This window comes from Orycteropus afer, unplaced genomic scaffold (genome assembly GCF_000298275.1).
Source record: "Orycteropus afer afer isolate SDZICR_OR568_19922 unplaced genomic scaffold, OryAfe1.0 scaffold00001, whole genome shotgun sequence".
Taxonomy (NCBI): Eukaryota; Metazoa; Chordata; class Mammalia; order Tubulidentata; family Orycteropodidae; genus Orycteropus; species Orycteropus afer.
Window position 1 is genome coordinate 31,542,390 of NW_006921588.1, and position 16,503 is coordinate 31,558,892.

Below are 16,503 nucleotides of genomic sequence, written 5' to 3' on the forward strand. Positions count from 1 at the left end.
TTTATGCACGGGGAGGTGGTTCAGGGGGCAGGAGTGCATGGAGGGATGGACACAGGGAAGAGGTAACTATTGGGAGGAACTGTGAGGGGAGCTGTTGCATTGGGGTAAATTGTAGTCAATGTCATGAGACAACGTGTGTGAACTGCTGTATGGAAAGTGAATTTTCTCTGTAAACTTTCACTCAAATCACAATTAAAAAAAAAAAAAGAAGAGAATGTTTTATTTGGTGCAATTGTGACAGGAATGTCAAGGATATTTAAAATATTAATTAATGATTCAGTGCCACATAATGAGAAAAGCTCTAGATTTGAAGCCAGCAGATAAGGCCTACACTAATGTGATAAGTAACATAATCTCCTTCATTAGCTTCATCTATAAAATGGAGGAATATAATTACAGGGTTAGTGTGAGCATCAGAAAAGATTATAGATCACTTTCATATTTGTTAGTCATGTTGTTGTTGTTGTTATGTGCCGTCGAGTCGGCCCCGACTCATAGCGACCTCTCCTTGGGTTTCCGAGGCAGTATCACTACGGAAGTAGGATTGCCCAACCTTCCTTCCGAGGAGTGGCTGGTGGGTTTGAACCGCCAGCCCTCTCATAGCAGACTAAGTATCAACATTATTATTCCTTACGTTAGTGGGAAATGCAAAGTCAATTTAGTATGTTATTGCTCTCTATGCAGATTTGAAGGTAATTTCAACCCATTACTTCTAGTGTCAGACCCAGTATCTGTAACGAATGGCAGCAGTCATCTATTTTATATAAATGTGTAAGTAATACATAGACTGAAAATACTTACTTAAACAAAATTTTTATCATTTCAAGTAATGTATTAAACTGTGAGTCATGTCAGCTTCGGGTCTAAGCAAAAAAATGTTCTTAAACTTGTCAGATGCTTCTGAATCTAAATCACTTATGAAGGGGAAGTAATTTATTCCCTAAAAGTTTCTTAGTCCATCTTAGTCTCCTTAATTTTCATCTCCCCTTCTACTGTCTCATCCTTAGAAGAATATTTACCATGCTATTCAATTACAATATAAAAACAAAAAAGCAAAGTGGAAGCAGGGGACAAATTAGTAACGAGGAAAAGTCAAGCAGTTCCATGGTAAAAGAACAAAGGAACAAGTAGGATAAAATGTTTATAAATATATAAACATCGTATTTACATTAGTTGTGGTGTGAATTTCAAGACAACTATGTAGGGTGCTCTGCTTGTTTCGTATTCATGAATATTCTCAGAAATGTGTACTTGGCTCTTACCTTTAGACTTGGGAATTAGCTCTCCACAACTAAGTATCCGTACTTCAGCAAATGGTTTGCTAGCTGCATCCGTTTTCTGGTTTTCTATCTCTCTCACAACTTCCTGGCCAGAGATCACTTGCCCAAAAACAACATGATGCCTACAGAATCAAGTAAAACTAATTAAATACAGGCTTCTCATTTTATCACGAATTTAAAGTAGGTTCTAAAATAAATAAAATCGTATTTACCCATCTAAATGAGGAGTTGGTTTTGTTGTTCTTTTGGAAGCCATCAGAAGAATAAAAATAAAAGAAAAAAACATTAGTATCTCTGAAAAACAAACAAACAAACAAATAAATAACTGCACTGAAAACAAGGATGCAAACAAATAATATGCTATCTTAAGCTAAAGGAATCATAGTATACTAACCGTAAGTATAACAGAATGCAAGATATTTTCAACATCATCTATTTTTTAAAACCTGTTCTGATTATAAAAGTACTCATTGTTGAAAATTTGGATGTAATTAATGTTGACATTTTGGTGTTATTTCTATTCATTCATGCGTCTTACATATGACTGGGATCTTACTGAATATTCATGATTATACCATGTTCCACTATATAGACACACCATAATTTATCAAATCATTAAGTGTTTTTCAATCTTAACATTTTAGACAGTTAACCCATGGGGCATATTCTGATGATTCTAAGACCATATTCTATTGGATCTGAACAAAACTGGTGCATATAGTGTTTATAAAATCATTAAAGAGTTGCCAAATGCTAAAACTGGGGATATTTTTTAATTTAAAAAAGTCCAGATTTCAAACCTCTTTGGAAAACCAGGAAAATATGGCCACAACTGGGAAGATGTGGCAACTGGCATGTGGCAATAACTGACCAGAGCTGAGTAACAAGTGTACCCGTCTTCTTTACTAGTGGGATTAAGAGTTCAGTTGCTTGTCTTGAAGGCTTTACTTGTTAATGTTACATGCCTAGGTCTGTAGGTCTCTGAGTTTGTTACCCTTGATAAAGTAAATTTCACACTGAAGAAAGAGATCTGGATTAAATTCTGTTTTTGCAAAGTGAAAGAATTTTTTAAAATTATTTTTTCCTTCTTTCCCACACCAACCTTAAAGCTATGTAGTTAAACAGGTTGCTATTTGAATACTCACAAAGATAAGACAGTACAATGAGTTGAAGATGGGTACTGTGTAAGATTTATTAAAAAATAAAAAACTTATCAAAAAAGTCATTACAAATTTGGAAGGGACACAATTTAAACTAACCCTTGGTTAAAGCAATACAACACCACACACAAGAACAATTAACCAAATAACCTATGTTTCCTCATAGTACCAGCTATGCTTACATAAACTTACTAAAATCACTTAGAAATGTAAAAACATAGATGTACTCTCTCTACAAGAACATTTGTATTGTATGTGTGTATGTGTATATTAAAAAAACAAAACAAAACAAAACAAAAAAACCACTGCCATCGAGTCAATTCTGACTCGTAGTGATCCCCACTGAGTTTCTAAGGCAGTAACTTTTATGGAAGTAGATTGCCCACTCTTGCTTCCATCGAAGTGGCTGGTGGGTTTGAACCACCAATCTTCTGGTTAGCAGTCAGACACCTTAGGCACTGTGCTACCAGAGCTGAATAGATACATAGATACATACATAGATACATACATATAATTTGTATCTCGATATATCAATTCAACACTAAAATACAACCTTCCTTAAGCCTAAGTTTATACTTACGTATTCTTCAAGGTCCACTTAAATATTTTCTATAGTCAAAATTGTTTAAGTAGGAAGAAACTTTACAATCAATTTTTCCTTCAGTATGGTAATTAAATGGTGTTAATTTAATGGAACACTACCACATGAAGCAATTGATTTACATTTATCTTTAAGCATTAAAATCACATTCAGTGATATTAGCAAGTTGGTAGTGTAAATAGTTCCATGATTCTGTCCCCCAAAAGAAGCACCAAAAAAAAAAAAGAAAAGAAAAGAAAAGGCAGAACAACTTTGTCTGAATGCCAAAAATCAATCAAAGGTTGACAGAAACTAAGAGAATGGTCAAGCAAGGGAAAAGCAACTTCAAAACTGTAGGAAAGCTTTGGTTTTCTACAGGTCTGCGTCCCTCATAGTCTGGCTCTGCAGCGGTCTTAAAAGAACTCAATCTTAAAACAGAAACCCTGGTACCTAGTTCTGGAGGGAGCAGAGCAAACCTTATTAAAAAATTAAAGTGTGTTTTTGTTGTCACCTGCCTGGGGGGCTACTAGAAAGGCTGACACAGAAACTTGACACTATTTGGCCTAACTCAGAAATCAGGACAGAAAAGATGCAGGCATTAACTGAACACTGTCTGCACCAATAGCCGATAAAGGATTTAACTGAGGCATGCATACAATAGATATATAAGGACTGGGAATAAAAACAAGGAAGAGTTTCTTTGGGAAATTAAAGCATTCATAAGTACTTGCATATATACAAGGGGAATGCAGATGCAAGCCAAGGCAACATACAAACTCAGAAAATACCTTAGAAGACCCTATCTCAGACCTTTCATCTCAGTCTGATTTATAGACTCATTGAAAGCCTGGCTAATTGGTGAAGTTCTCTTGCACAGAACCAACACGCAAAGAGTATGAAGTGTGGTTTTCCTTTCCCTGATATTCAAGGAAATCGCTATCAAAACACTAAGTGAGTACTAGAAACGGGTATTTCAGTCTTTGACAAAACAGCTGGAGGAAGTCACTCAACAAAATGGACTACCCCAGCCTTAAACAATCAAAGAAAAAGCACACTTTGGGAACTTGATTTCTAGAGTGATTACATTATAATATTCAAATGGCCAGTTTTTAGCAAACACACACACAACATATACAATCAAACAGGAAAGTATAACTCATTCAAAAGAATAATATAAAGGGAGGAAACCGTTCATGAGGAAGACCTGACAAAAGAATTACTAGACAAAGATTTTAAAGCTACTACATAAAATATGCTCAAAAACAAAGAAGAATGAAGAAAACCAAAATTCATGGAAACAATTAGTCCTAGCGACTGGTACACCATCCGATCTGCAGCCTATACAACTATGAGACCAGAAGAACTAGATGGTGCCCGGCTACCACTGTCATCCACTTGAAAGGGGATCTATATAGGAGATCCTTGATAGAGAGGGAGAACAATGTGGAATAAAACTCAAAATCATTTGGAGAAAAAAAAAAAAAGGGGTGGGACCAGGTTTGCTGGTCTGATAGAGCCTGGTGGAATCACTGAGACTATGGCTCCTAGCTGTCCTTCAGATCTGGAATTGAACACACACCTGTGGTTTCCAACCAAACAAAATACAGGCATATGAGTTGAACATTTACCTCAAGTAGATACACTCCCTGGAGAGAACAATCATGGGAGAAGGAAGGGCTGCTTATGCACAGGGAGACAGCTCAGGAGGCAAGAGTGCATGGAGGGATAGACACAGGGAGGAGGTAACTATGGCGAGGAAGTGGGAGGGGAGGTGTTGCATTGTGGTAAACTGTGGTCAATGTCATGAGACAAAGTATATGTGAACCGCTGTATGGAAAGTGAATTTGCTCTGTAAACCTTCACCCAAATCACTAAATAAATAAATAAAGACGTAAAATATGCTCAAAGAGCTAAAAGAAACCTTGGACAAATAACTGAAGTAAATCAGAAGAACAATGTATGAACAAAATGAGAATGTCAATAAAAAGGAATTTTAAAAGGAACCAAATAGAAATCCTGGAGATGAAAAATATAACAAGTGATATGAGAAAATCACTAGGGGGTTAATTTGAACAGGTTGAAGAATCAGCAAATCTGAACAAAGGACAATTGAAATTTGTGAGTTTTAGAAACAAAAGGAAAAAAAGAAAGAAAAAAGTAAAAAGAGCCTAAGGAATTTGTGGAATGCCATCAAGAAGACCAGAATATGCATTATGGAAACCCCAGAAGAAGAGAGAAAGAGGCACAAAAAATATCTGAAGAATAAGACACAAAATATGCCAAATTTGATGAAAGACATGCAACAATGACCCAAAGAAGGCTAGGGGGACTATATGATCAGATAGAACACTTTAAGTCAGAAACTGTTATAAGAAACAAAAAAGGATATCATATAATGATAAAAGAATCAATTCATTTAGAAAATATAATTGTATGTATGCACCTAACAATAGAGCCCCCAAAGATGATGTAAACACTGACAGAATTTAAGGGCAAGACAGCACTAAAATAACAGTTGGAAACTTCAATAACCATTTTCAATAATGGATAGAACACCTAGACTAAAGAACAAAAAGGAAGTAAGAGAATTTGAACAACAATATAAACCAACTAGACCTACAGACATATACAGATAGAACCCTCCACTCAAGAATAGAAGATACACTACACTGTTCTTCAGTACATATGGATCACTCTCTAGGATAGAACATATATATTAGGTCATGGTAAGTTTTAAGACTGAAATCATAGATCACAATGGAATGAAATTAGAAGTTAGTAACAGAATAAAACTGGAAAATTCTCAAATATATAAAAATTAAACATATTATCAATGAGTCATAGGAGAAATTAGAAAATACTTAGAGATGAATGAAATGAAAATATAACATACTAAAACTTTTAAGATCCAGTAAAAGCTGTGCAGATAGGGAAAGCTGTAGTTGCAAACAACTATTCTGAAAAAGAAAAATTTCAAAGCAAACCTAACTTTACAGCATTTTTGCTCTAGAAAAAGGAGAATAAGCCTAAAAGCAAGCAAGTGAAAAGAAATAATAAAAATGAGCAAAGCTTTAGAAGACAGCATTAATGGTTGCACAACATTTGAATGTAAATAATATTGTGGAATTATACACTTAAAATTGGTTAAAATGGCAAATTTCATGTTATATGTTTTACCATAGTGATAAAAATATTAAAGCAATGATAAATGAAATAAAGAATAGAAGAACAAAGAGAAAGAGTAAAACTAAAAGTTGGTTCTTTCGACAAAATCAATGAAATTGATAAACCTGTAACTAGAGTGACAGGGGAATAAAAGAGAAGACACAAGTAACTGAAACTAGAAAAGAAAGTGAAGATGTTACTACTGACCCTAAAGAGATAAAAAGGATAGTAAGAGACTACTATGAACAACTGTGGGAGTTCTAGTGGCATAGTGCCGAAGGCACTGGACTGCTAACCCAGAAGGCCCACCAACTACTCCTTGGAAGAAAGACTGAGCAATGTACTTCTGTAATGATACTGCCTTGGAAACCCAAGGAGGGGATGCTATATGAGTTGGATCTGACTCCACGGCACTGAGTTTGGTTTTTGGTTTTATGAACAACTGTATGCCAACAAATTGGGTATCTTAGATGACATGGACAAATTCTTAGAAATATACAAACTACTTAGGTTAAATTAAAAGAAAGATAATCTCAACAGATCTATAACAAGTGCAGAGATGGTTTCACTGGTGAATTCTAAAACATTTAAATAAAAATCAACACCAATCCTTCTCAAACTCTTTCAAAGACAGAAGCAGAGGGACGACTTTTTAACTCTATGAGATCAATATTACTCTGATGCCAAATCAAAGACACCATAAAAAATAACAGACCAACATCCCTTACGAAAGTACATGCAAAAACCTCAACAAAACAGAGGCAAAGTGAACACAACAGCATAATTTATGTGTTGCTTAATGTTCATGATATGTTCTGTGAAACAGGATGCTATGTGATTTGGATGTTGTGTGAGCGCCTAATCTAGTCTGGTTCTGCCTTTTTTTTTAAGCATCTTGAAGCAGCTTTGTTCCTTAGCAGCAGGGCTTTGAAAATTTTTTCTGGCTTGGCCCCCTGCCGAAAATGTGCACTTCCACACACTACTGAATCAGAATCTATATTTTAACAAGATCCCTAGGTGATTCTTATATGCAAGGGGGTTGAACAGGTACAACCTGGTTCTTAAACCCTGGTAAGTAGTGATGGTCAATGTGCTGAGAGGAATTTGCTTTTGTGTTTGGTCCTCAATCCATGTCATCAGTAATTTTTCCATGCTTGATTTTGGTCCATCTCACATTTTTGTTAAGCCTTGTAGCTTTCAGTAGAGCTTATTCTTTAACAGCTTGGAGAATTTTTTCTGTTTTTGAGGATCTTCATATTTGACATGTGTGACATACTTAAACTGCAAGCACTGCAGGCAATAGCATTCACTGATTTTCTACATTTGTGCTGTTTAATAACCTTTTGTTTCACTTCCAAATTGATATACTTCTCCTTTGCCTTCTGCTGCTGATATCACTAGCAGTGGCTTTGGAGCATTTGAGAGCCATAATGCACCTCACTCTGGTAGCGTAGTGCCAATGGCACTTGACTGCTAACCAGAAGGGTGGTGGTTCAAACCCACCAGACACTCCTTGGGAGGAAGGTTGGACAATCTACTTCCGTAGTGATACTGCCTCCGAAACCCAAGAAGGGGTTGCTATGAGTCGAATCTGACTCGATGGCAGTGAATTGAGTTTGTTGAGTTCTCTGATCAGGATTACTGAACTCAATAATAATCTTATAGAACCACAGGTGTGTATGTGATTGGACACTGTCCTAAAGGATGTTAGGCAGCTCATGACTATATTCAAAGGATTATACCAATGGCCAAGTGGGATTTATCCCAGGAATGCAATGGTGGTTCAACATGAGACTATCAATGTAATATACCACATTAATATTACAAATGAAAACCAGCACATGATCATCTTAGTTGATGCAGGAAATGCATCTGACAAAATTCAACACCCTTCCATGACAAAAACATTCAGCAAACTTGGAATGGAAGGCAAATTCTTCATCATAAATGACAATCACGAAAAACCAACAGCCAACATCTTACTCAAGTTTCCACCTAAGATTAGAAACAAGACAAAGATGCTTGCTTTCACCACTGTTATTCGATATTGTACTCATAAAGTCCTAACCACAGCATCAGGAAAGTAATTAAAGGCATCCATTAAAGAAACAAGGAAGCAAAAAAAAAACTACCTTTATTCACAGGTTACACGATTTTCCATACAGAAAATCCCAGAGGATTCGTAAGTAAGTCTGTTGTATACCATCCATTGAGTCCAATGCACAGCAACCCTACAGGACAGAGCAGAAGTCCCCACAGGCTTCCCAAGACTTTAAATCTTTACAGAAGACTGCTACATCTTTCTTTCATGGAGTTGCTGGTGGTTTTACCTATCTAGCACTTGACCACTGCACTACTAGGGTTCTTTATAAGAAAGCAACTAGAGCTAATAAACGAATTCAGCAAACTTGCAGGGCACAAAGTCAACACACAGAAATCAATTTTGTTTCTATAAGCCAGCAATGTACAATTTGAAAAGGAAAGTAATAAAATAAATCCATTTACAATAGCATCTAAAGGAATAAAACCTAGGAGTAAATTTAACCATGGAGATAAAAGACTGTACACTGAAAACTATACAACACTGCTGAAAAGAAATTAAAGGAGATAGAACCAAAAAACCAAAATCACCGCTGTTGAGTCGGATCTCACTCACAGTGACCTGTCCTAGGGTTTCCGAGGCGGTATCACTACGGAAGTAGATTGCCCAACCTTCCTTCCAAGGAGTGGCTAGTGGGTTTGAACTGCCTGCCTATAGTTAGCAGTCAAATGCCTTAGGCACTACTCCACCAGAGCTCCCAAAGGAGATGTAAGTAAATGGAAAGCTACCCATGTTCATAGATTGGAAGACTTAATATAGTTAAGATGTCAGTACTACCCAATAGTATCTCCTATTAAAACATCAGCTGCCTTTTTAGTATTCATGGAAAGCTGAACCTTAAATTTACAAGAAATTCCAAGTGGCCCCAAATAGCCAAAACAATATCAAAATATAGATGCAAAGGTAAGAGGTCTCACACCTCCTGATTTCAATATGTGACAAAGATACAGTAATTAAAACAGTGTGTTACTAGTGTAAGGATAGATATATAGACCAACAGAACAAGGATTGCAAAAATAACTTGTAAGTCTGTGGTATAGATTTTCAACAAGGGTGCTAATTCAATTCAATGGAGAAAGAATGCTGTTTTTGCTAGGTGCCGTTGAGTCAGCTCTAACTCACAGCGATCCTACGTACAATGGAACGAAACACTGCCTGGTCCTGTGCCAGCCTCACAATCCTTGCCATACTTGAGCCCATCGTTGCAGCCACTGTGTCAGTCCACCTTGTTGAGGGCCTTCCCCTCTTTCACTGACCCTCCACTTTACCAAGCATGACATCCCTTTCCACACAATGGTCCCTTCTGACAACATGACCAAAGTAGGTAAGACAAAGTCTGGCCATTCTTGTTTCAAAGGAGCATTCTGGCCACACTTCTTCCAGGACAGATTTGTTCGTTCTTTTGGCAGTCCATGGTATGTTCGGTATTCTTCTCCAAGACAACTCAAAAGCATCAACTCTCCTTTTGTCTTCCTTGTTCACTGTCTAGCTATCACATGCATATGAGGTGACTGAAAACAACATGGCTTGGGTTAAGGTTCACGATAGTCTTCAAGGAGGCATCTTTGCTCTTCAGCATTTTCATGAGGTCTTTTGCAGATCTGCCCAGTGCAATATGTCATCTGATGTCTTGACTGCTGCTTCCATTGGAACCAAGTAATATGAAATCTTTAACTTTTATTTTTTCTCCATTTATTGTGATGCTGCTTATTGGTCCAGCTCTGAGGATTTTCGTTTTATGTTGACATATAATCCACGTTGCAGACTGTAGTCTTTAATCTTCACCAGTAAGTGCTTCAAGTCATCCTCACTTTTAGCAGGCAAACTTGTGTCATCTGCTTATCATAGGTTGTTAATAAGTCTTCTTCCAATCCTGATGCCATGTTCTTCTTCATATAGTCCAGCTTCTTGGATTATCTGTATAGGATACAGATTGAGTAAGTATGGTGAAAGGATACAACCCTGACACATTTCCTTCCTGTTTTTAAACCATGCAGTATCCCCTTGTTCTGTGTGAACAACAACCTCCAGGTCAATGTACAGATTCCTGATGAGCCCAATCAAGTGTTCCAGAATTCCAATTCTTCTCAATATTATCCATAATTTGTTATGATCCACACAATCAAATGCTTTTGCATAGTCAATAAAACACAAGCAAACATCCTTCTGGTATTCTTTGCTTTCAGCCAAGATCCACTTGATATCAGCAATGATATCTCTCATTTCACATCCTCTTCTGAATCCGCATTTCTGGAAGTTCTTTGTCGACATACTGCTGCAACCAGTTTTTAATTATCTTCAGCAAGATTTTACTTGCACGTGATATAAATGATATTGTTTGATAATTTCCACATAATGTGGGATCACCTTTCTTTGGAATGGGTACAAATATGGATCTTTTCCAGTCAGTTGGCTACGTAGCTGTCTTTCAAATCTCTTGGCATATACAAGTGAGTGCCACCAGCAAGGCATCTGGTGGTTGAAACATTTCAATGGATATTCCACCAATTCCCAAAGTCTTATTCTTTGACAATTCCTTCAGTGCAGTTTTGACTTCTTCCTTCAATACCACTGGTTCTTGATCATATGCCACCTCCTGAAATAGATGAATATCAACCAATTCTTCTGGTACAGTGACCCTGTGTATTCTTTCAATCTTCTTTTGATGTTTCCTGCATCATTCAATATTTTGCCCATAGAATCTTTCAATATTGCAACTTGAGGCTTTTATTTTTTCTTCAGTACTTTCAACTTAGAAATGCTTAGTGTGTTCTTCTCTCTTGGTTTTCTAACTCCAGGTCTTTGCACATTTCATTATAATAACTGATACTGTCTTTTCAAGATGCTCTTTGAAATCTTCTGTTCAGCTCTTTTATCTTATCATTTCTTCCACTCGATTTAGCTACTCTCCATTCAAGGCCAAGTTTCAGAGTCTCTTCTGACATTCATTTTGGTCTTTTCTTCCCTTCCTGTCTTTTTAATGATCTTTTGTTTTCCTCATGGATGATGTTCTTGATGTCATCCCAAAATTCCTCTGGTTTTCGGCCACTAGTTCAATGTATCAAATCTATTCTTAAAGTGGTCTCTAAATTCAGGAGACATAAAATCAAAGTCATATTTTGGATCTCATGGACTTGTTTTAATTGTCTTCAGCTTCAACTTGAACTTGCATATGAGCAGCTGATGGTCTGTTTCACAGTCAGCTCCTGGCCTCATAATTTGGCTGAAGATATTTAGCTTCTCCATCTACTCTTGCCACAGATGTAGTCAATCTGATTCCTTTGTACTCCATCTGGTGAAGTCCACATGTATAGCCACTGCTTACATTGCTGAGAAAAGGTATTTGCAACAAATAAGTCATCAGTCTTGCAAAATTCTAGTATGCAATCTCCAGAGATATTTCTATCACTGAAGCCTTATTTTCCAACCACAGGTGATTCTTCTTTGTTTCCAACTTTTGCATTCCAATCACCAGTGATAATCAACACATCTCGACTGCATCGTTGGTCAATTTCAGACTGGTAAAAATCTTCAATTTCCTCATCTTTGGTTTTGGTGGTTGGTGCATAAATTTGAATAATAGCAGTATTAACTGGTCTTCCTTGTAGGCATATGGATATTATCCTATCATTGACAACAATGAACTTCAGGATACAACCTGAAACATTCTTTGTGATGATGAATGCCATGCCATTCCTTTTTGTCATTCCCAGCATAGTCTGATTCAAATTGGCCAAAACCAGTCCATTTCAGCTCAGTAATGTCTAGGATATCGATCTTTATGTGTTCTATTTAATTTTTGACAAATTCCAATTTTCCTAGATTCACATTTTCTATATTCCATGTTCCCACTCCTCGGAAGGAAGGCTGGGCAATCCTACTTCCGTAGGGATACTGCCTCGAAAACCCAAGGAGGGGTCGCTATGAGTCGGGGCCGACTCGAAGGCACATAACAACAACAACAACAACAACAACATTCTTGATGGATGGTTGCAGCTATTTCTTCCCATTTTGAGACATGCCACATCTGCAAATGGAGGTCCTGAAAGCTTTACTCCATCCACATCATTAAGGTCGGCTCTACTCTGAGGAAGCAGCTCTCCCCAGTCACATTTTGAGTGCCTTCCCACCTGAGAGGCTCATTTTCAGGCACTATACTGGACAATGTTTCAAGGTAATTCATAAAGTTTTCCAGTAATTTATCAGACAGTGTTTCACTGCTATTCATAAGGTTTTTACAGAGCAATTCTTTGAGAAGTGAATGGCATCTTCCTTCTTCTGAGTCTGTCTTACACTGGCAGCTCCACTGAAACCTGTCCACCATGGGTGACCCTTATGGTATCTGAAATACTGGCGGCATAGCCTCCAGCCTCACAGCAACACAAAAGCCACCACAGTGTGATAAACTAACGAACGAGTGGTGGGGAAAAAGAATAGTCTCTTTAAGACAAAGCTGGGACAACTGGATTTCCACAAGCAGAATAATGAAATCGAACCTCTACTTCACACCAAATTATGAAAATTCATAAAAATGGATCAAAGACGGTCTTAGGCTTAGTTATCTAGAGAAGTAAAATTTGTCTTAGTTATCTAGTGCTGCTAAAACAAAAAGACCACAGTGGATGATTTTAACAAACAGAAATTTATGTTCTCAGTTTAGGAGGCTAGAAAGACAAATTCAGAGTGCCTACTTTCATGGAAAGCTTTCTCTCTCTGTCAGCTCTAGAAGGTCTTTATCTCTTTTCAACATTTGTTGCCCCGGTGTTCTGTGGAAATCTCCATGTATATTGGGATGTCTATCTTCCCTTGGGACTAGGAGGTTCTCAGAGCAGAGACCCCAGGTCTAAAGGACATGAACTGTTCCTGGTTCTTCTTTCTTGGTGTAGTCAGGTCCCTTTGATCTCTGCTCATGGGTTTAATCTCTTTTTTATCTTGAGATCGACTAAAAATACAACTTAATCCTGTAGATTAAACCCTGCCTCATTAACATAACTGCTTCTAATCCTTACTCCTTCCTTCCTTCGAAAGAAGGGGCCATCTACTTCTCAAAAAATTGGCTAATGAAAACCTTATGAATAGCAGTGAAACACTGTTATATTACTGGAAAGCTTTATGAATAGCTCTTAACACTGTGGAGAAAAGATTGAAGATTTCATACTACTTGGTTCTATAATCAACACCAATGGAAGAAGCAGTCAAGAAAGCAGATGCTGTATTACTGCACTGGGCACATCTGCTGCAAGGACTTCTTTAAAGCACTGAAGAGAAAATATGTCTCTGTGAAGACTAAGGTGAGCCTAAACCAAGCCACGGTATTTTCAATCTCCTTACATGCATGTGAAAGCTGGACAATGAATAAGGAACACAGAAGAAGATTTGATGATTTTGAGTTGTGGTGTTGGTGAAGAATACTGAAAGTACCATGGACTGGGAGAAGAACTAAAAAATCTGCCCTGGAAGAAGTACAGGTGAAATGCTCCTTGAGAGTGAGAATGGTCAGACTCTGTCTCACCCACTTTGGTCATGTTGTTAGAAGGGACCATTCCCTGGAGAAGGATATCATGCTTGGTAAAGTGGAGGATCACTGAAAAAGGGGAAAGCCCTCAACAAGATGGATTCACACAGTGGCTACAATGATGCGCTCAGGTATAACAAGGATTATAAGGCCAGCAGAGGACTGGAAGTATTTAATTCTGGTGTACACAAGGTTGCTAGGAGTAGGAGCCTACTTGTGGGCACCTAAGGACTATGATCCTGCCTCACTGCCATCATAGAGGTTAAGATTTACAACACATAGGATATTACATCAAATCACAAAATGGAGGGTAATTACATCATTACATAAATGACAAACCACTAAGAATCATGGCCGAGGCATACTGATACACAACCTTAACTATCACAATGACCTAAACATAATAGCTACAACTATGAAATATTTAATAGAAAACAAAAGAGTAAATATCTAGAACCCCATGTTTGGCAATGGATTCTTATGTACGATTCCAAAATTACAAACAACAGAAAACATAGAAATACTAGATTCCAACGAAATTAAAAACTTTGTGAATCAAAAGACATGTCCAAAAAATTGAAAGACAACTTACAGAATCAGAGAAAATGTTTGGAAATCATGTTTCTCATAATGTTTAAAATTCAGAATAATTAAAGAACTCTTACAAGAAAAACATAAAAGAACCCAATGAAGAAATAGGCAATGGACTTGAACAGACATTTCTCTCTCTCTCTCTCGAAATAAATAAAAAAATCAATACATCAAGGCCAACAAATACATGAAAAAATATTCAACATTATCAGCCATTAGGAAAATACAAATCAAAATCACAAACAGATTATTACTTCACACCCACTCCTAGATACATATCCAAAAGAACTGAAAGCAGGGACAGAAATAATATATGCACACCAATGTTCACAGCAGGCTTATTCACAATAGCCAAAAGATGGAATCATTTTAAGTGTCCATTAACAGACAGATGGATTTTTAAAAATATGATATATTTATACATGGACTCAGCTTTAAAGAGAAATTAAGTTGTAACGCATGGTACAACATGAATGAACCTTGAAAACTTAAAAGGGAAAATAAGGCAGACATAAAAGGACAAATTATATATAATCCCATGTATATGAAAGATATTGAATAGGAAAATGCACGATAGAAAAGATTATGGTTTACCAGTGCCTGAGGGGAGAGGAAAATGGGGATTTATTGCTCAATGGGTACAAAGTTTCTGTTTGGAAACAAATGATGGTGCTTGCTACACAACATTATAAAATAATGTCACTGAATTCTACATACAAAAATGGTTAAAAGGTACATTTCATGTTATATATACATATATTTTAAAAACCAAAGCAAACCAAACTCACTGCCATCAAGTTGGATCCAATTCATAGTGATCCCTCCTTGGGTTTCTAAGGTGGTATCACTACAGAAGCAGGTTGCCCAATCTTCTTTTCGAGGAGTGGCTGGTGGGTTTGAACCACTGCCACCCTACTGGCTAGCAGTCAAATGCCTTAGGCACTCTGCCACCAGAGCTCCTATATATATATATTTTACCACACACACAAAAAAATCACATTCACTGTGGTAATATGCTCACCTCTATGAGAGGCACAGAGAAATAAAACTAACTGCGGTTATTCATGTTTTTCATTTTACACATACTTCCATGACACATGTTCAGCGTGTCAAAGCACATGGAGTACATCACGTGTTATATTTTTCTTGCCTCTTTTTGCATGTAACTGAACATGAATAAGTTAAACATGCATATGCTATGACTCCATTGCACAGTTCAGGAGTTTATAAACCTGTAACAAGTTCTTTTCTTCCCTACTGATGGCACCTCTAGCAGCTGAGCTGAGTTTCCTGCTTTTTCATTTATTAGCTACATGGTCATTTTTAAGTAACTAAACATTTCAGAGCCTCAGTTTCCTTGTCTGTGAAACTGGGATAATAAGAATCACCTCTCAGGTTTTGAGGATTAAATTAATATTATAATTCTTTCTAATTCTAAACTAGCTTTGCTCTGATTTTAAATCACCTTTTTCAATGAAGCTTTGATTTTATACTATTTCAAAGATCATGTTCTTTTCACCGTTTCTTTTTAAAAGTTAAAAAAAAGTATAACCTTTAAAATATATTTCCTTGCTGCTTTCTCTATCCCAAATACAATCAATAATTTTCCATTATTCTTCTCTAGACCATCTCCAAGTCTAATATTAATTTCTTTAAGGTTCAGCATGAAAACGAATGCTTCGTAAGTGGGTACCCATAGAAATTTTTCACTCCCTTGCCTTACAACACTTCTTCAGAATGTCTGACATATTCTTGGCCTCTTTTAATATGACAACAGGACAAAACTGCCAGGTAATAAAATCACATTATCTCTTTCCTACACAATTTGAATTAATAAAGATAAATCTAAGAACCTTGAGCTTGCTCATTTCAAAATTATTTTCTTTGTTACATGATTCTGTACAGTAAATATCTACTGCTTTACAACTTAGAAGAGCTCAATGTCATCAGCATAAATAATGTTATTTATGAAAACATTAAGGAGTTTTGGCAAGATGGAGGACTAGGCACAAGGACTGAACAGACGCTCTTCAACAAAGAAAAGGGAAACCAATTAACACAGACACAGAAGATAATCTTGGACCCCTGAGCCTTGAAGGGAAGGATACAAA

At 36.8% G+C, this 16,503-nt stretch overlaps 1 protein-coding gene across 1 annotated transcript in view; it reads right to left on the reverse strand.

Moving 5' to 3' along the window:
* The window catches only part of PPIG (peptidylprolyl isomerase G), a 79,383-nt gene that overhangs the window by 30,725 nt on the left and 32,155 nt on the right, over nt 1–16,503 (reverse strand). Inside the window, exons 5-6 of the mRNA XM_042781284.1 lie at nt 1,493–1,522; nt 1,263–1,402 (exon numbers count right to left, since the gene is read on the reverse strand). Coding sequence (XP_042637218.1) covers nt 1,263–1,402; nt 1,493–1,522 — 170 coding nt within the window. The remainder of the gene's footprint in view (nt 1–1,262; nt 1,403–1,492; nt 1,523–16,503) is intronic.